Source organism: Atractosteus spatula, chromosome 12 (genome assembly GCF_055471065.1).
Source record: "Atractosteus spatula isolate fAtrSpa1 chromosome 12, fAtrSpa1.hap1, whole genome shotgun sequence".
NCBI lineage: Eukaryota > Metazoa > Chordata > Actinopteri > Semionotiformes > Lepisosteidae > Atractosteus > Atractosteus spatula.
In genome coordinates, this window is record NC_142717.1 from 40,243,685 (window position 1) to 40,264,121 (window position 20,437).

The 20,437-nt window shown below is 39.9% G+C and overlaps 1 protein-coding gene across 2 annotated transcripts; it reads left to right on the forward strand.

Moving 5' to 3' along the window:
• The first annotated feature begins 1,074 nt into the window (after positions 1 to 1,074).
• pip4p2 (phosphatidylinositol-4,5-bisphosphate 4-phosphatase 2) lies at positions 1,075 to 19,682 on the forward strand. Of its 2 annotated transcripts, none has more exons than XM_088929401.1 (7): positions 1,075 to 1,455; positions 11,228 to 11,376; positions 13,080 to 13,186; positions 14,007 to 14,130; positions 15,301 to 15,353; positions 18,078 to 18,168; positions 18,654 to 19,682. In XM_088929401.1, the coding sequence occupies exons 1-7, from the start codon at positions 1,350 to 1,352 to the stop codon at positions 18,795 to 18,797; spliced, it is 774 nt and encodes a 257-aa protein (XP_088785527.1). In that variant the 5' UTR covers positions 1,075 to 1,349; the 3' UTR covers positions 18,798 to 19,682. The 2 variants fall into 2 exon arrangements, with proteins under 2 accessions (XP_088785527.1, XP_088785526.1); XM_088929400.1 differs by having other exon boundaries at positions 1,247 to 1,455; positions 11,231 to 11,376.
• Positions 19,683 to 20,437: the final 755 nt, after the last annotated feature.

Here is a 20,437-nt window from a genome sequence, read left to right on the forward strand (position 1 = left end):
GCGCAAAGGGAACCAAACTCTTGTGCAGGACGTGTCTATTTTGATGCATCTCACTGGCAAAAAAAAACCCATTGCAAAATAAAAATCGTCATATGCTGAACGCGGAGACAACTGGGTTTTGCATCTACAGAATCTTTGCGGAATCCTCTTGGAATCTCATTTTGTTCTGTCTCGCTGTGTGACGTCTGCGTTTGAGAAGACACAGGCTGTTCTTAATTCCGAACGCGCTTCGTCATATGACTACCACGAGACCGGGTCCAACCACGGTGCACGGGGGTCCGTGACGTGTTTCCTGCTGCTAGAGGCTAGAGGTGGGAATGCGCTGGTTGCAACTTTTCTAGATGTTCAAGGCTAAACGTGATCCTACAGGGACTTAATAATAACATTCTAATATTTTATTTAATTGTATTTATATTATTCTGTTCCGCTCCCCTCAAAAACCTAAATAAAATACGGAGCCTGATAGTTTTTTTTAATTCGAAGGCTATCCAAGTCTTACAGCTGTACACTTAAGATAACCAAATAATACATTAAAAACCCCTGAAATATTTTTTGCCGGGATGGAGAGGGGGGACTGGATTAAAGACCTGTGATCAGTTTAATGGTGAGATTATTATCACTGTCGTATAACACGAGGTTGTAGGATTGAGAATGGTCACAAGGAGATGAAAGAGAACAAGAAGCAGCATTTCTATACAAACATACATATAAAACACGGGAGTTTAATTTCCTTGAGAGTTTAAGGTCCTTGTCAAGGGGTTCGTTTTTTAATTAACAACCCCGTTTTTTTTCTGTTTTACTAACGTCTCCTGTTTTTCAATAGTCCTGTACAGAGGTCCCACCATATACAACCACTGCCTGTTTAACGCTCCCTGTTGACCGATGCCGATTTATTATAAGCGTCCTGGACACTGTAGATATTACACATATATTCTTTATATATATATATGTATTCTAACAGAAATCAACAATAACCACTCGTTTTTTAATTCCATCCTTTTTGTTTATTCACAATTCTTCGGGCTCCGCCGAGAAAGGCGTTCTGCGCTGTTGCATCACTACACGACACGACGCATCATCTGAGCCCAAGTCATCTGCGAAGACACGATTGGGCTGGAAGAAATCCTGGACAGGAGCGCTGCGTTGCACTAGCGCAGGATTCCCGTGCTCATTCCCACGTTTCCCTGGCTTATCCCGGCCGCCCTCCGCCTCTTGGCCCCGCCTCCAAACAGCTGCCCTGCTGGGTCTGTGCTGTTCATGACGCATTGGTCCGCTTCCAGAGAAGCGGAGGAAAGCTACGGGCGCCGTTGTTGTTACTCTGCGGCTGTCAGGCGATCCCGCTTGCAGACATGGCTTCTGAAACGGCGGATGAGCGGTCTCCTTTGCTGTCATTGCCAGACTCCGGTAATGTCACACCTACAGCGCCGCCGTATCTGCAAGACGCCAGCCCGAGAGGTAAAGCCGGAGCCGTGCGTACGCCCGTGGCATTCGTGTGTTCACCGGGGTTGTGTGGTGCGGAGTTGTTGGCGTTTGGAGACAAAACGAAGAAAACGTAACGGGCAAGGGCATCTGCGGCTAGCCCGACCGGTTTACATGAAAAAGGTGGAGCTGGAAGCGGAGCTCAGTAATGGAATTAGTTCTAGTCCCTTGTATGGGGGCCTATAGACGTATATATGTCTTAAAAGCCGGAGTCTAATGTGAAAATTCTGTCCCTTCACGTTAGAAATAGCACAGTCATGATTTGTTTATTAACCAGAATCAATGTTGTTGCTGGACGTGCTGGAGTGATCGGTAATCATTACACCGTGAGCGCCTGTTTTATCCTTGCTAAGGGCAGAATTCTATTGTGTTGTGCCTTCCATCTCCAGCACTGGGATTCCTGTGCTGGCGGTGCTGTTCTTTGACACAGCAGGATAAAAATGCTGCTTTTACTTTTGCCCAGACCTATTCAGGGCCTCACCTTCATTTCCCATGACAGTTCAATAAGATCTTTCATTTTCTTGAAGCAGTATCATTTAATTTCAGAAATGATTTTTTTCCCCCCTTTGGGTACAGATGGATTATGGTTTCATATTTGCCTTTCATGAAGTTTTGCCATTAGCATCCCGAGAATACCCCAGTAGCTTCAGTGCTGTAAATGAGCTGGATTAAGAAAACATTGAATTCCCAAATGTGCCAACAGAGTGGCTGTCAAAACCATTAATTTCTCTTAGACCTTTTCACATTTTATTCTGTTACAATATGGAATCACATTGTGTATTTAATTGGGATTTGTTGTCATTGGTCAACACAAAACACTCTGTAATGTCAAAGTGACACAAAATTCCACCGATTGTCCTAAATTTGTCATCAGTATAAAACACAAAAGGGCCAATGGTGTAAATACTTATGACCCTTGAGTGAATATTTGGTAGAGGCACCTTTGGCAGAAATGACCACCCCGAGTCTTCTTGGATAAGTATCTCTGCCAGCTTTGCCCATCTGGACACTGCAGTTTGAGATCGTTGTGCTTTGCAGAATTGCTCAAGCCCCCCTCGCGATGGATGGGGGCTGTTGGTGAGGAGCAATTTTCAATTCCTGCCACACATTCCTGATTAAAGATTCAAAGGCTTTGACTGGACCACTCCAGGGCATTGACTTTTTGCTTTGAACCACTCCAGTCTGTCTTAGGGTCATTGTTGTCCTGCAAGATGAATCTTCTCCCAAGTCCGTGGTCTCTTGCGGGCTGCAGCAGAATCTCCTTCAGGCTTCTTCTCTACTTTGCTGCATCCATCTCCTCTTCTGTCTTCACAAGTCTTCCAGGCCACGATGCCGGGGAGAATCCTCATAGCATGACGCCAGCACCGCCATGCTTCACTGTAGGGGCGGTGCTGTCCGGATAACGTGTGGTGTTGCGCTTGCACCAAACGGTGCTTAGCGTTGAGGGCAATAAGGTCAATTTTAGTCTTACCAGACCTTCGATTCCTTTTTCACCTCGTCTCTGAGACTTTCACCTGCCTTCTGGCAAACTGTTATTGAGATTTGATGTGTTTTCTTTCCAGCAGTGGCTTTCGTTTAGCCACTCTCCTATGAAGCCCGAATTTGTAAGGCGCATTGGCCATTGTTATTGTGTGCATAGAAGTGCTTAAGATGCTTAGAGTTGGATCCCCTCTTACTGTGTGTGCAGGGTTCTTTTGGGCTGAAAAATGCTAGATTAATGCTGTCGGCTGTGAAAGACAGTATAAAGGCAAGATGAGAGTGGGAGCTTTCAAGTCATGTGGTTACTGTTATACTGTACACTTGGCTTGTTAAATTGTGCCAGTGAGTTCCTCACATTCCTTGGATTATCATTGTTTCATAATGTAAGTTGGGGTTTTTGTAAAACCAAATAATGATACTTAAAAATATATAATTCAATTGAGGATAAGTAACATAGCACAAACATTTTGGTAATAGCCATGAGCTGCTTAAAGTGTTAATTTTTGTTTTGAAAGAGATCATGCTTTGCTGTGCTCCCTGGGTGCACTTTATCGAGCTGATAGCGGAGGCACAGAGTATCCCATGTAACTGGGCCTCAATGTTAATGTAAAAATACATTTAAATGTGTATTTGCAGGGGAAACCAGTGCTTGATATTGTAGAAATTCCCATCATGAAAAATTGCACATAATTAGTATCTTAAAGAAACGACAATATGCTGTATTATTTCTTGTTTATTAAATGTACCCTAATTAATTAGTTTAAGATATTTCATATTGAATTTTAGTATATTTTCTCAAGCAGGGGAATGAATCTCACGTTTTTAAAACACTAATGTTTAACACTAAAACACTAACACTAACACTAATAGTTAAAGATTGAATAACCAACATATCAGACTTATCCTCTTTCCAGTTGAAAGCCCCTATTTTTACTTTATTATTTGTGTCATTGTTTTTTTTGGTAGTTCTTGGATTGGGGAATCTTCTCCAGAGCTTTAATATACTGTGCCAGTGCTGCTCCAAACGTGAGGTGCTTGGGAACTGAACAGACCCGACTGGCCAACATACAGTAAATACAGGCTTACTGACTCCGATTAGCTCTGGTGTAAATGAAAGGAGTAGGATAATGTCTTCTTTAACTGAGTAGATGGGCTTTTACAGATCTGTATCACACTTGACACTCGGTAAGACCTGTGTTTTCACAGAATGTTTCATTTGTGAAATGTGCCACGGCTTACCTCTGCAGCAATAGACTGAAAACATCGACAGGCTGGTAGGACAAAATGCCAGCTTTCAAAAGCTGCGCTGGTTAAAGAGAAATCTTGGCCATCTTGGCATCTGAATGCTATTCATGTGGCGCCTCTTAGAAACATTCCCTGTTGTAAACCATCAACATGTTATCCACAGAAAACAGTGCTCCGTAACAATGTCCTTGAACATCTGTTCTATGAAGAACCAGCAGTTGTATTTTTTGATCAAATGTTTTCAGGCCTGGATTATTGGAAGCCGCGCTCTGTGCTTTCTCTTCCCGGTGCAAATTCATTTCCGAGCACCAGCCTTTCTGTGCATGAAAAGGATTAGCAGCAATAGCAGAGGGCTGTTCGGCCGATCTGGGCCTCCCGCCTTTGAAATAGTGCAAGAGGCAACTCACGAAGTGCCGAAGCGGTGCTGCTCGAATCCCGTTGCGAAACTGGAAACCCCTTGGCAGCACCGATAAAATGGACTGAAGAGTCTAAGAATAACCTGGCCTCCTGCCTTCAATCACAGAGCTTTACTCCCTTCTGTCCTTACAGTTCTGCTCTTGCTGGGGTGCCCATACTTAATTGCTCTAAGGATCTCTGGGCAGTACAGGGGGCCTGCAATTATCCTGGTGCCATAGGTGAAGACGCACGTACTCTCACACTTTCTCTTGTGTTGTTGACCTAGAAGCCACGAGGTTTTATGTGCAAAAGCAAATAAGAAAAATGAGATCCTTTGTTGGATCTTTGCTTTCTGCTGCAATCAGTACGCAGTCACATGGACATATTTGAATATCCTTTGCAAGAAATGTTGTGCAGAGTTTCCTTGCTAATGATACAGAAAATGTGACTTTGTGGCAGCAGTTTAATACTCATAAGTGTTTCATTGATTAAATTTACTTACTGGCTTTGTTAACCTTTCCCACAGTTTTTAATCTACATTCTTTTTACACTCGGGAGAAAGAAATGCGACATGTTTGGTTAAAATTCTCACTATTTGGGATTATAAGAGATAAGATGAACAACGAGTAAGCAGAATGGATAGACTTCATTTGGCATAACTTTGCAAAAACATGCATTGACAAGGGTCATTTCAATTATGGGGAAAATACTACACTATTGTTGTATTTTCATTAAAGTTATAATAATATAGCATCATTGCATACAATCTTTTAAAACAAATGCGTAGCAAATCATACACTGCAAATACTGTTGTTCAAAGCCAAAATTATTTGCACACCTTCACTTGGTTGCTGTATTCATCAAATTAGGCATCTGTGCTATGCCACCACCGCCCACATATGCTCTCTCACTCTCTGATTTTGCAACTTTTCTTGTCGTCAAACTACAGGTTCCTGCCAGTCCTTGGCTTCCTTCCACAATTAATTTTTCAGTTATATTCAGATTAGATGATTGCAGTGACTCAGCACTAACTGTGAATGTTTTTTTTTCCTTTTTGAAAACTGTAGTTTTGAACTTGCGGCAAACATTTGATGCCAAATTGTATCGGTATCATCCGTTAAATGTGTTTTTATATTAAAAAAATCTATTCATATATCCCAGTTTTGGAGCCACCAACCACCAAGTGATAATGAACTCTGTGTGCCAGCATGAGAAAACCGAAGATCCTTTCCTCTGAAGCTTGCCACCCATTCGACACTCACTCTGCAAGTCCCAAACAGCCTGCAGCACTGTTAGGACGGGCTGGAAGCTCAGTGCTGCTCTCACTCATAGTGCTGCACGCTCCCATGTCACCTGACTTGAGCAGCGCTTCGTCACTTGGGCTGTGTCGATTGCAGACAATGCCAGTGACATAACCTAGACTTAAACCACTATGAGACACTCTGCGCATGTCCCAGGTGCTCCAGGTTATGTCTTGATAACATGTATTGCAGAATTTCAGATTTGCTTCAGTCGCACAAACGTGTCCTGAACCTGCAGAGCAAAAGGGGTCATGTGCAATAATGGCACTAATACTAACATTGGCAGTGAGTCAATACCTCATTTTTTATATTTCCTATATATCTTTATGGGAATTGTACACCTGGAAACGATTAACTTTGCAGTTCATCAAGTGCAGTGTTGTTGAAGGATTTACAATTTTTGCCTCGAGTATTTTGGCATAGTGTGCAATCTTAGTTTTTTTTCTTGTACTGGAGATTTCAGTGTTGCCCAAAAGCTTGAATTCCCCGCCCTGTGCGATGTCTTTCTTCTGTCACAATCTGTTAAAAATCTGTACGTTCATTGACTGTTTTGGGTTTTATAGATTGTTTAAATGTTTAGTCTTCTTTCTTTTGCAAATGGCTTTCTTGGTCTTCATGTCAAAATCCACTTGTTTACTCATCATCATCATCATTATTGCTGTTTAGTCACTTGTCTGATTCTTTTAGTTTATCCAATGCACCATAATGGTTAAATTCATCAGTAGTGCAAAAATTGTTTGCTCTTGCAATAATTTCTGATAATGCAAAGCCTGTGCCATTTGTAAGTTACAGTAAGTTAAACTTTATAGTTGGCTTTTGACAAATGCCTTTAAGTTATACTCCTTAGTCTTCATTATTACCAAAAATAAGCTTAGTCTGAAATTGTCAACACATGACAATTAATACATTAAATACATGACAAATAATACAGCATGTGAGTGATTGCCTACTAAATAATCATTTTAAAGTGGGGGTAGAACGTATTGTTTTTGTCCATGCATGATACTGCACGTGACTGGCTTTTATGCTTCTGGTTTTTCAACATTTTGCATATTTTACGTAGGAACTTGAAAACCACAGTACTAGGAAGGGACGGAGATGGTTAAGGCTGTGATATTCAGCCTGTTCTAAAAGAGGCCTTAAGTTATATATTTTCTGTGCTTTTATGAGAATTCCCTGTTGAGAAAAGATTCATATCACAGCTATAGTGAAATAGCTCTCTTCATTAACCACTCATTTTCATCCTGTGAGTCCCATTACCTGTAGTAATTTAAAAACATTCTGCCCTGACCAAGCTTGAGAGGGGTCTTGGCTTTTTAGCGTACTGAAATTGGTTTTGCTCCCAGTAGTGCGCTTGTAGCAAAAAGGGTGTGATTCTTGATTTTATTGAAATGTAAATCAAAGGACATTGTGAACATTAGAAGCTCTCTGTTTAGAGGGAAGGAAAAGATTTTCGGCTTTGCTCCCGATATCATTGTGATTTATTGGTATACACAGAACATGTTGATAAACCTGTTGTGCTTGTAGAAAAGAGTTAGTAGTGGTAGTGCTGGCCTGTGAAGAAAGTTTAATTGGCCCGCAGGATAATAAAAAATGAAAAAAACTATTACTGAATTTTCAACGTAAACATTAACGTAAAACGTAAAAGCCAGTATTACTTAAAGCAGAAACTGCAAGCTACAATGAGAAAAAGTATGATCTGACAAAGTCTTAATTTAAAAAAGTGATTGTGATTATTCAAAATAAATTAATACAAATTATTGGGTAGAGCTGTGCTGTTTGTTACAGCAGTTAAAGATAAAATAAGGTAATCTTCACTGCATACAATCCAAGCAGGAAATGTTTGTTACTGGATAGTTAGTGGTGATGCTCTCACGGTTCGGCCTGCCAGTGTTTAATTAAGGAGTGGCTGTGGGGCTGTATAGACATTTTATCTGTTAATCAGCTAGACATGAAACTCTGATGATTTTCTGATATAAACTGTTAAATCTAGTAATAGAAATTAAATAAAATACAGGTGAAGGCATTTGTTTTTTTTACTTCTGTGTTTTTAAAAACGACGCTATTTTTATTTAAACGTATTAACTTCAGTTATTTTGATTGTTTTACCCTACATTTTCTCTGTACCAGAGCTTTTCAATTGAACTTCCGTAAGCCTTTTCTCTTTCTTTCAATTCTTTGGCATAGATTACTGTAAAAGACCAACACGTGTGTAAAATGGTGATCATCGGGTACAGGTTAGAAACCACAATGAATGTAAGGGCGATTCTGCTCTAATGCGCTCAGAATTGACTCGCCTACAATGGAGACTGGATTATCTCCTTCCCCTGGGTTGTTGTTTTGACAGAACAAAATTAAGAAATAAGAGGTAAGAGCTATTTGTGATGACATCACTTCCCCTAGCTGGATGTGTGTCTTTAAATGGTTCTCGCTTTCCTTCCACATTTGTTTGTGTAGCTGACAGTTATAACATGTTCTTTCTAGCAAGTTTACTGAAGTAACACTATGCCTTGTTACTTCAGCATTAAGCAATTAGCATTAGTAACACTATGATGCAGCATTAAGTAAATTTTCCCTGCATATCCTGTTACCAAACCAGCGGTGCCTATAATCTTCAATCATAGTTCACAGAAAGCATTCAATGTGCAACTAAGATTGTCTATGGTTTAAAATGTGTAAACTAAATCATCCTCTCTGTGTGCATCCATTTCTTTACTTTTCAGCGCTTGGAATGTTTCATGATAAAAATAGAGTATAATTCCGAGCAAATGGCACTTTCATTTTTATATTGCTGTTTTTACAGTCCATCAAGTCTCCCTGTATCCTGAAGAATACTTGGAAGTAAATTCCCACTGACACAGTAACTTCACCTTTATCACACAGCATGGTGTCTCACAGAGAGCTTCCTTCTGTGGGCCAGCGAGTGCGTAGCTATTGCCTGCTCTCTCTGTGATCATGTGCTTATTTTTGCAGTACATTCAGGTAGGGTTTGGGGAGTATCATTTTTTGTTAAATCTCAGTGCAATGCATTTTGTAAATGCAAAAGCATTTTGCTAATTGAACATTATCTACAAAACAGGACCTTTTTAGAGAGCAGACCATATATTACAAACATGGTGAGATAATTACTCATATGTAATTGGTTCATTCAGGAGAAATAAAGTCAATTCGAAATACTACCAGAGTGGTGCATGGATTAGGACTGTTTTTTTCAGGCATGGTATATATATATGACCCTAGCTACTCCCATATTTTTATTCCTCATTTCCATGAACACCAGAATGTATTAAGCCTAAACTAGAATGCTCTTTCAAGTTATCCAAATCAGAAAACAGCTGAACTGAATTGCAATCTGTGGCATCATTTCCTCTGCTGGCTCCTTTAAGATTTAAGTAGCTCAGCTTCTTGAGGGGGAGCAGAGTGCTGGAAACAAGCACATTGCCAGCAATATTAACTGATCGTTATCCTATTTTTGAAAGCAGCATCCACTCTGGGGGTCAAGGTGGCTCCAAATGGCAGGAAATGTGCAGGCAAATGCATGTGCCAATTGATAATAGCACACCGATGCCTTGAAAGAACATTTAAACGGACATGCACAGTGAGTTGTGACTTTTGTGGCACTACATTTGTATATTCATTAATAATAATTAATCATTGCTTATGCTTATATAGCACTTTTCTGGACACTCCACTCAAAGCGCTTTACAGGTAATGGGGACTCCCTTCCACCACCACCAATGTGCAGCATCCACCTGGACCTGTTAGACCTGTTAACTGGTCTTTTTCTTTTACTTGCTTACTGTTAAGCTTACCAGGTTGAGTGGCCGGAAAATGCACGGATGGATTATCGTGTTTCTTTCTGCGACCAACCAGTTTGGAAAGCCACCAGTTCTTCCTGCAACCCTACAAGTTTGCGTTGCTCAAACCCGTACTCAGGCACAGGGAGGAAGGAAGACAGAGCAGCGTTCTGTCACAGTCGGGCCATTTCACACTGGCGGGTCCCACAGGAGCCGCCATGGCAGAGTTAGCTTCCACAGAAAGAGTGAAGCAGCTCTTGCTGACACTACAGGTTCCCTGGTACCCTCTGCATCTGGCACGCTAAGGAGAACTTCGCTGACCAACGCCTACACAACCTGAGCTGTTCTTGAGAAGTTGTGCATTGCCGCACTGGAGATTGTGGCCAAGAGACAGCATAGATCCGTCCAGACTGCAGGCCTCTTTGCTGTTGCTGCCTTCAGGAGTGGATGCTTGCAAATATCTCGAACGGTCTCCAGCAGTTTTTAAAAAACGCAGAAAAAGAAATAGGAAGACAGCATGACTTCTGCAGCATTATGATAAAATACTTGCCTATAAACATTTATACCCTTCTTTGTTGTTTTAATTTGATCGATTTAGTGGTACACCTTTTCTGGTTTCTCTCGTTTTAAACTTTGAAGTGTTTGTGGCGACAGCACTTCCTGATCCTTCACTGTCGGCTCTTCCTGTCGTTGGGCAGCAGGCGTCTCCAAGCACTGGATTGTTCACCGACTAACAGGAAACATGAGCTGGGTTTAGGCTGTCGCGAGACAGATTAGTTTTACCGACTGATGTTACTGACTGCTCCTGCTGCTCAATTGGTTCAGGCATCTGGGCCTGAAAAATGCCACTGTAGCAAAAATACCACAGTGTCAGGGCTCTACACTCTAGGTGCCAGACTGCAGGGTTGTGGGTTTAAATTCCAGGTGGGCAGCTGTTGTATGTTTGACCAATCTGGTTTCACTCAGATTTCTCTAGTAAATTGCCCTGCTATGTGTAAATGGGTCTACAGGTTGTTCCTGTAACAGGGAGTTTGTTCTCAGTTGACTTACCTGCTAAAATATCCAGAAAAGAAAAAAAGTTAAGAGATGTAGTGCAGTGGTTTATTATTCTTTGTCATTGTTTGTTGAGAATGTATTGATGTCTTTTTTTTTTTCCTGCTATGATTTTGTTGTGTGACTCTTTACTACAGAGTTTTTTAAAACCATTCTAGGCAATCTCTTGCCCAGTTCTTAGTGAAATAAGGCAATCTTGAAGGTCGAACGTGATGAACACCCAACTCCCAAGAACAGAAAGCAGCATCAAAAAGCCAGAGCCAACACCTTCATTTCCATCGCAAGACCATTTAGAAGAATCGGTCCATAAAACGAAAGAAGTGGAATTGGAGGATTTCGAGTTTGAATGTTGTCAGAAAGGCGGCAGCCGAAAACATTGTGGAGCTCATGTGGTCTTAGTGCCTGTCTTTCCCCCTCCCGAGAACACCCCGTTTTGGATTATTTGAATGAGCTTTTATTTCCTTTTGTCCTCTGCAGCAGAACTGCCTCCTCCTTACACTGCCATAGCCAGTCCTGACGCCAGTGGTGTGCCCGTCATTAACTGCCGGGTGTGTCAGTCTCTCATCAACTTGGATGGCAAGCTGCATCAGCACGTGGTTAAATGCACCGTTTGCAATGAGGCCACGGTAGGCGCCCGTCAGTCTTGTCCACAGTCCTGCCTTCTTCTCCATTTTTTCCTGATGTGTTTGTGTTTTTTTTTTTTAATATCGGAGCTTTTTTTAGAGAGGGTAGTGATGGTCATTTTGTCACATCTGATCCTAGTGTGTAGTATGGTTGTATCTCAGCAGTCCCACCCCTCCCCCTCTCTCTAAACGCATCGATAAAATGGTTCATTCTGCTGTGGCAACAGATTATCTTAGGTGCTGTGCTGACAGAATTTATGCTTGCTTCTGCACAGGCTGCAAGGCAATGGGATTGCAGCTACAGTAGATGACATTAATAGGCAGTCTTACCAGTATGTTTTATTTTGTACTTGATGGAAGGCGATTTATTTAAAAGAACAAGTTTAAAATATGAACACATTAAGTGATTTACAGCTGTATCTTAGCTTTGGTGTGCTGTCGTGAGCAGGTCTCAGGCCAGGCTGCCTGCATACCCTTGTGCTGTTAAACAGTCTGCTATTTGTGCTCTCATCTACAGTATAGCATTGAGTAAATGTGATGGTTTTATTTTGAAGGGTAATTAACTGCAGCAGGATAAAAAGAATGACAACCTTATTCCTATAAGAGATAAATGAGAACAAATGACCACGAAAAACCTCACGATGTGATGTTACTCCTTCTACACAGTCAAGAAAGATACAATTACAGTAGATATTGTGGATGGTGTAACTGAATTCTACCGGTGGTATGGTAGAAAAATGTTCTATATAGCTTTTGTTAATAAAATAAAAAATACAGCATAAGGATAATAATGATTTACTGTTTACCGCTAAAGACAAACTCTCTTATTCTTAGTGAGGTTTTGAATGTCAGCTTAACTGACCTATACAGACTTATACCTATACAGTCTATACAGACTGGGGCAGAGAGGTGACACTGTGGCTAAGGATGTGCGCCTGTGGCTGGAAGGTTGCTGGTTCAAATCCTGCGGCCGACAAAGTCCATGCAACTGTCTTCCCTACTCCATTAGGCCCCTGAGCAAGGCCCTTAACCCCAACTGCTCCAGGGGCGCTGTACAATGGCTGACCCTGCACTCTGACCCCAAGCTTCTCTCCCTGTCTGTGTGTCTGTGTCTCATGGAGAGCAAGCTGAGGTATGCAAAAAAGATATATTCCTAATGCAAGAAATTGTATATGGCTAATAAAGTGATCCTATCTTATCTCTTTCAAACCCCACAAAATCCCTTGGTGCACAGTGGTCAGATGGTCACAGTAGAGGTAACTAGTGTGGCAGCAGTCATTGGGTAATTTTCAGGCTTCCTGGTTCAAATTAAACATTTGTACTTTTAGATTAACTATGACCTTCCCATCTCTTTGAAGACAAGCTGGCTGAAAACTGGACTTGCCATGGTTTCTCCAAGGCTAGAACATCAACATGCAGACATCTAGACCATGCAGCAGTGTAGTCAAGTGTTTGCAGCTCTGTGCAAGGAGCTGGCATCTTTGGGTGGCATGTCCTTTGGAGCCCGTGCCCGTGCAGACAGTATTTCTTATTGAGCTGCTATCTCAGAGCAGTGATTGTGGGGCTTTATTTGCACCACTGTGATTTGTTTGGAGGGGTGCAGACAGTCCCCAAAGTTACATGCTCATTGGAGTTAGTCGTTTGTGAATGTAGCGCCTTAGGGAGGCCACTATGCATCCGGTGACGTGGTATTCCTTCTTGCCTAGCCTATCAAAAACCCTCCAGCAGGAAAGAAGTATGTGAGATGTCCATGCAACTGTCTTCTAATCTGTAAAGATACGTCTCGGAGGATAGGATGTCCAAGGCCCAACTGGTAAGTGTGGCTTAAGGTACTACTAGGCCCACAGTGGCCGGACCATGAATTGTGATCTTTGGACGGTGTACTTGTTTTTCTTAGGCAAGATGTGCGGAGGATCAAAAGATTTGATTTTTTTTTTCTGTGAGAGATAAAGGTGGGTTTTTTTTCATACAAGAAAAGGCTGACCGTGCAGGACACCACATTTTAGACATTATTGCTGGAGCCCTTGGAGGTGTGTGTTTAGAATTCATCCAATAATTAAACAATTTTTATTAATTTCACTAAGTGTCTGGAGATTCAGATTTTTTTTAACCTGGACACCACGGTGCGATCCTTTTAAATTTATTTGAAGGAAGTAGAAGTATCCTTTATATATGATGGTCATGTTGCATTAAGTTAAACGGCATCAACCTTGTTTACCGTTTGCTGCTTGCTATGATTTTCAAATTACAGAAATAAATTGTCACCTGTTGCTAAACAATATGCCTAAAACTTCACTTGCTTATTTTGTCTTTAAGTAAATGTTAAGCACTGTTAAATAGAAGGAGGAAACGGAAAACCTCAGAAAGGTAAAACCCATCCTCATTTTGGATGGATTTTCAGAATTAGGAAACTTTGGCAAAAAAAAAAACGAAATCAAAACTCGCACTGTGTAGCAGTTTATTTTTAAATATTTATAATTCAGCTCACAGTGACAGTATGCGAAATATGTTCCTCCATTCTCTGCTCAGTGCTGTAGAATATACAGGAGGTTACTGTATTGAGAAAATGGGAGATGGTATGTGTGTTGAGCTGCCTGTGTCGAACCAGGCTGTACTCCTCTCCTTTCCCACAGCAGACGAATAATCAATCTCAGCCCAGTGATGGTGATTCCAGAGGAACAACCTGCGCAGCCCGCTCTGCCAGTCCAGCCCGAAGGCATGCGCGTATTGTGCGGACACTGTGGCAATACATTCCTAGTACGTACGACCTGCCCGGACTTGTGTTACCTGCTTAAAAGCAAGGGAGCTACACCTCGGAGTAGGACCCACTGCTCTGCTGAATCCTTGCTTTGTGTTGAGCTCTGTTTTCTGTAATTTATGTTTTGGGAACAATATTGCATGTCGTCAGATTTAATACATTCTAAACAAGGTTTTCATTTCAGTGTCTGTGATAAAAGGGCAGGCTGATGGGTTTGAGATTTTTTTTTAACTAAAAATACGTATGTGGTAAATGAATTTATCTGACAGATGCTTTCATCCAAAGGAACTTTTATTTGCACCCATTTGTACAGCTGGGTATTTTACTGGAACAGTTTGGGAGAAGTGTCTGGCTCAAGCGTACAAGCAACATTGTTTCACATGGGATTTGATCCCACAACTTTTCAGCTAAGTCCAGTTAAGTCCAGGATCCTAACTTCTGCCTTCTCTTAAGTTATAGTAGCTAATTTATATAACTCTTTTGAATCATTAACTGCAAAATAGTGTTGCTCCAGGAGCAGTGATTTTTATTAAGGGTAAATTTGAGGGCCTGAGTGTTTGATCCTTAGCTCTGAAGCTCAGATATTTGCAACATGTAATATTTAGGAATTTAAAAATAGAACTGGAACCTTAAGATTTTGATTGTTGTGCCAACATGCTTCCACAAAAGCTGCATCATGTGATGGTACTGACAGTATTCAGTATGAAAAAAGGCACGGGCATTTTATGTTTCAGTTTGTTGCAATACCAGTGACTCTGTCATAGGAGCCTCTAAGAATGTTTAAGATGTACCAATGAGAAGGAAAGCAAGCTAAGGACTGAATTTATGTTATTTTCAGAAATGATACTATCTTAATTTATGTGTCTATAGTGCTGTGTCTTCTTTAAAAACGAACATCCGATTCCTAAAAGAATATTTTCTGATCTGTGATTGTGTTACTTCATAGCATGTAATAAGCCAGCAAAAACGTTAGATCATGAAGCAGTGTTCAGCATGACAGGGGAAACCCCAGTCTGAGGTGCAGATTACTTTCCTAGAGCACTGTTACATTAACGGACTAGCCTGTTCCATGAGCCTTGTCCTTAAAGGCACAACGAAAACACTTTACATTTAGCAAGAAGCACAGTAATCATGTTGTCAGGCCTAACGTATAATTCTTTAATTTACAGTGGATGGAGCTCCGATTCAACACATTGGCAAAATGCCCACACTGCAAAAAAATGTAAGTTTCTTGTTTTTTTTTTACATTTTCTCTGGAGTGTATATATTATTCCTAAGCAGACAGTGAAGCTAAGAATATCTAATGGCTTCTGCTTTGGTTTTAATGACAATCTCTAAGTCAATATAGAGGAAAATAAGAAACCCATAGCTGGTGATAGATAACATTGATATGGGAATGGCTCAGTAAGAGCTCTGTGATGCCAGACAGCTGTCAGGCAGTAACAGGGGAATGGGACACCTAATACCAGTGTAAGTGGTGTTGCTGTCCGATGAAGCTCAAGTGTAGAGTTTAGAGTGATGCTAAGATTAATTAAGAGGACCTCATAGTAGGAGATCTGGCTTCTAGTCCCCTGTGTACTTAATTCTGTTTTAGGCAATCCAGTTGTTTATGTGATACGGATGTCATTTCAAGAGCCAGCTAGAAATATTATATTAAAAGATCTGGACAAATTTGCTGTTTGCTGCCAGCTCCCTGAATTTAATTTAAAAGGTCTGCCCCACATATGGAAACAATTGAGGTGATATAGGAAAATGAGTTAACTTTATCATCAATTTACAGATTTAGAAATGGCATGACAAGAAACAACCAGTGGGACCTCCCAAGCTTAATTTATTATTCCAAATTCTGTAAATGGTCCCTTCTAAGCAAAATTTAAAACGCACACATGAGAAATGTTGCTGTCCAGTGTTGATTAATATCTGCAAGTTTAAACTTTAGAAATCTTAGGAAGCTGTGTCAGAAAGGTATTACAGTGTAAATCCAGTCACATGCAAAACATGTGAGATGTTGTTTTAATTAGACAAGACAGGGAGCTGGATGGGTCACATGATGCACTGTGGGCTTCTCCTGCCAAAAATAATACTGAAACTCTGATCTGGGCTGCAGTCTAGCTGGGTTATTTATTCACTTTTCTTTTGTCTCCGGCTCCCAGCAGACTCTGTGCATACGTTACCTGTTATTAGCAAGCCTTAGGTATTTCTCTTGACTGCATCTTTAGTATTTGCTGCTTTTTAATATGCAGGTATTTCAGTCAAAGCCAAAGAGTACTATGCTCGCTAAATGTGAGACACTTTCCTCTCCTGTATTTCTGCCAGTTAACCAGTTGGTTGACAATCTGTTGTCATTTAGGCATTGCTGTGCCTTGGAGTGTAATACCAGTATTCATGCCTGCTGTGAGCATGTTGCAGCCTCCTAGACACAATTGTTATAGAACTCCTGTCAACATGTTCTGCAACACTTTAACATAATGCACATTTTAATGTTGTTAAGAGCTCAGAGAGTCTTGAATAGTTGTTGCTGATAGGCGTTTTCCTTCCGTTTATTGCATTGTCATATTCCTTTGAGCACTCCTCATAACGGGTTATAGGGAGCTGCGTCAGCATGCGTAGGCTGCAAAGGAACAGGTAAAAGTTTATTCCATTCTCAAGCGATAGAAGAAGAAGGCTTCACAGCCGAAATGTTGTTTTCTTTTCCTTTCTGGAATAAACCTTTACCTATTCTTCATAACTACCAGTATTCTGCAGAGCCACATTACATAATTCAAGGACAAATACAAATCCTGACAGAAATATTCAAGAAAAAAAATTGTAAAAAACAATCCTTATGAATTCCATGAATCCTGATGGATGTTAAGCTTAGTTTCCTAGAATTCTCTTACAAAATCATACTGCTTGTTTTAGGAACATTTTAATGTAATGGCATACCATGTTTCGACAAGAATACATAAAATCAAAATGCTTAAGCTATTTTACCAGTTAGGGTGCAAACGTCAGGTGAAGACATACAGTATGGCCATTTCTGAAACCTGCAGAGATGCTTTGCATCATTTTCAGCTATAGTTAAAATTACAAGCAGGTGATGCCCTACAAACATTTCATTTGCAACTCCCATTGAGTGGCTCTTGATAGGGGTCAATTTCTGCCATTGAAAAGTATGTATGTCTCTTAAGATACAAATTTGAGAAGAAGCAGCATATAATTATGATTTCAGGCTTTTTTTGTCTTGTATTCCATTGTATGGCACATTGTTTGGGTGATTTATCATTTACTGTACTTCGAACTCTTGTAAAAGACCCTTTTTGAGAAACTGTTTCAGTTTTGCTCACACAGCATGTGCAGACTTCCAAATCCAAGCTGAGTTCACAGGTATATGGTACTGTGCTGTTTTATCGTTTTCTTAGGGAATAGATTGGTTAGAAATTGCCAGGATAGTGATTACCTGCATTAGCAAGCATATAAACACGTTTTTTCAAGTTCCTTGCAAAGAGAAGTATTTTCATGTTATTCATACATATATTTATATGGGCTGCATATTTTCAAAGTTGTTAAAACCAGAGGCAATATTGGAGATGTTCATTAGTTTTCCATGTGGTCATTGTACCAAGATAAGTTAAAGCTCTGGTCTGGGTGTGATTAAAATGTGACATGACAATATTACCTTTCAAAGTGCTTTCATAGTTCATAAAACAGGATGGTTGTGATGAAACCAGACGTGTGATTGAATGAGTGCCAATAATCAGAGTATGGCTCATGATACAGAAAAATAAAAATGCTTAAAGAGGGAATTTGGTAGGAAGTAGAATTTCAAGTGATAACGCAATGGGAATTCTTAACTGCAGACACAAAATGAGCAGTGTCATTTCTTATTAAAATGAAGGCTCTTTCTGTTTGATGCTGCAAAAGCGCTTTGAAGGAATGTGTAAATTAGTTGGTGCTGTTTCTCCAGATCTTCTGTCGGTAGTGCTCTTCCACGAAGGCGTTGCTGTGCATACGTCACTATCGGCATGATGTGCATCTTCATCGGTGTCGGATTAACTGTAAGTAAGCTGTGGCTCCTCCTTACCCATTCAGGCCTTGCTTTTATGTTCAATGCAACTTCATGATATTCCAGTTTTTGACAATGCAGTGTAGCTGTAGAATATTATCTAGCGTAATGAAATAAGAATAAAGCCAAAGTTAAACCCTGCACATAATTGATTTGGTATTTACCCTATTACAAAAAGAAATAAATATGTTCTTAACTAATTTTCTTAGGTTGAGTAACATAGAGGGGGTGATATGTAGTAATTAAAACAGACACTAATATTATCCATCATCGTAGCCCAGCATTTTTTTCAGGATATTTATGCTCCGAATGTGAGTTGCTTACCACAAGAGTTCTTTATACCCTAAAATGTTCAGATATATTCCCCTGAACAAGTCTGCTGTACATGAAATCAACTTTTAAGTGCTAGCTGTAACCACGATGTTCTTGTTAATTCCTCATCTAACTTGTATTTGTTTTTCTTACCCTTTCTGGAAGGTTGGTACCCAAGACTTTGCTAGACGTTATCATGCCACCTATGTGTCCTGGGCTTTCGCCTACCTCCTGGGTTTAATCTGCCTGGTCCGGGCTTGTTACTGGGGAGCTGTTAAAGTCAGCTATCCGGAGAACAGTTTTGCATAGACTTGTCTTTAACATGCAGTTTTTCTTTGACCCTTCTTTTCTCTGGTGGATTCAGTTTGGCAGAGTTGGATGCTAGACGGTGGACATTTTACACGTTTTAAGTACTGCGTTTTGTTACCAACTAGACCAAAAGAAGTAACCTTTTAAGAACAATTGCCCATTGCACTACATTTTTATGCAATTAATATTTTCTTTTGCTGCTAGGTTGCCCAGCTCGAAAGACATCAGCTGAGTTCTATTGTGTCAGAAACAGCCTGTATGTTGTTTTTTTTTAGAATAACCTGAACTGTAAGGACCTTTATTGTGTTACATCCATTGTGTCATTATTAACAGATTCATCAATATACTTTATAGGTCTTAGCCTTTCAGAAACAGTAACTTGTATGTTCTTGAACCTTAAAATTAACTTCATCCTGTACCGCTTGCATTCAGTTTAAGCAATAAACCTTATTTTAGGTAATTCTGGTCATCAGCTCTACACATGTAATGTATTTCAACACTCCAATTGCCTTCTAACAGGTTGGTAAAGCTTATTTTTATCACAGATGTTAGAAATCGCATATGCATGGTTTTCTGCACCAGTGTTTGAGTTGCCTATGTCAGAAAAGGAACAGTTACAGTATTTAGAATCCTCTCTATGTAATTCCCTGTAATGTATTGTGAAATTTCTTCCTGCTTACAGCTTGTTTCTTGGATCTATAACAATTCAGTAGCATCTACAATAGTTCAGAATTCTGTTGACAAAATGGGCACAATAAATATCTTGTTCTGAATGTGGAAAAAACTTTGTACATTGAAAAAACACTAAAAGCAGTAGTTCACGTTGAAATATGCCTTGTGTCTTTTTAAAAAGGATAATAATTTATCAATAAAACTATAAAACGTTTCTTTATGTTTCACAGATTTTCTTCTTTCTTTTTTGATGTGCTCTGTAATAAAGACCAGTTTACTACAGCAGCTCTGTTATCAACAGTTCTAAATTCCTAGAACTTTGTCATGGTGCATCATCTTTATTGAATGTTTAAACTTGTTTAGTCTGTTTACTACTTGGATTTATTAGAATTTAGCAGGTCAATTCCATTGGAACAACATCTGGGGACATTCTAAGAGAACCATATAGAAGCATTAAGTTTTAAAATTATATTTTAATTCTGAATTGACTTCTGAATTCTGAACCTCTTAAGGACGTCTGAATATATATACAGACATTTTTGGCCATTTTTTTCATATCAAATTTCTCTAAATCTTCTTTAATTTGGTTGGCCATTGTTTCCATCTCACATGAATCCCTAATCCTTTTGATTACCTGTAAAATATCTGCCTGAATCACAGAAAAGAGCACCTTAAAACAGGTGTATTACAGTATGGTCTTATGGTCTGTATTAAAATATTAAAATATGAGAGTAACTTTTTTTTAGGAAGTTAGAGCAGGATGGCGAGATGATCTGTGTTAAGAGTTGGAGTGAAAGGAAGATTAATGAGTACAAGATGCCAACTTGCATAAATGTGTTTGTACAATTTCTGGGCATTTTTTCTTTCTGTCTTAATGTATTTACTTGCATCTTGCAATATTCACTGTGTCACTAACAATGTTAGTAACATAACATGTAGCAGTGTTCTAAACCTTTTCAGTATTGAAG

What these genes read in the sequence shown, in the direction of transcription:
- pip4p2 (XM_088929401.1), top strand. Translation starts at nt 1,350, where the DNA reads ATGGCTTCTGAAACGGCGGATGAGCGGTCTCCTTTGCTGTCATTGCCA. An exon ending in GCAAGACGCCAGCCCGAGAG is followed by an intron (nt 1,456 to 11,227) that starts GTAAAGCCGGAG and finishes TGTCCTCTGCAG; the next exon opens with CAGAACTGCCTCCTCCTTAC. An exon ending in TGCCCACACTGCAAAAAAAT is followed by an intron (nt 15,354 to 18,077) that starts GTAAGTTTCTTG and finishes CTGTTTCTCCAG; the next exon opens with ATCTTCTGTCGGTAGTGCTC.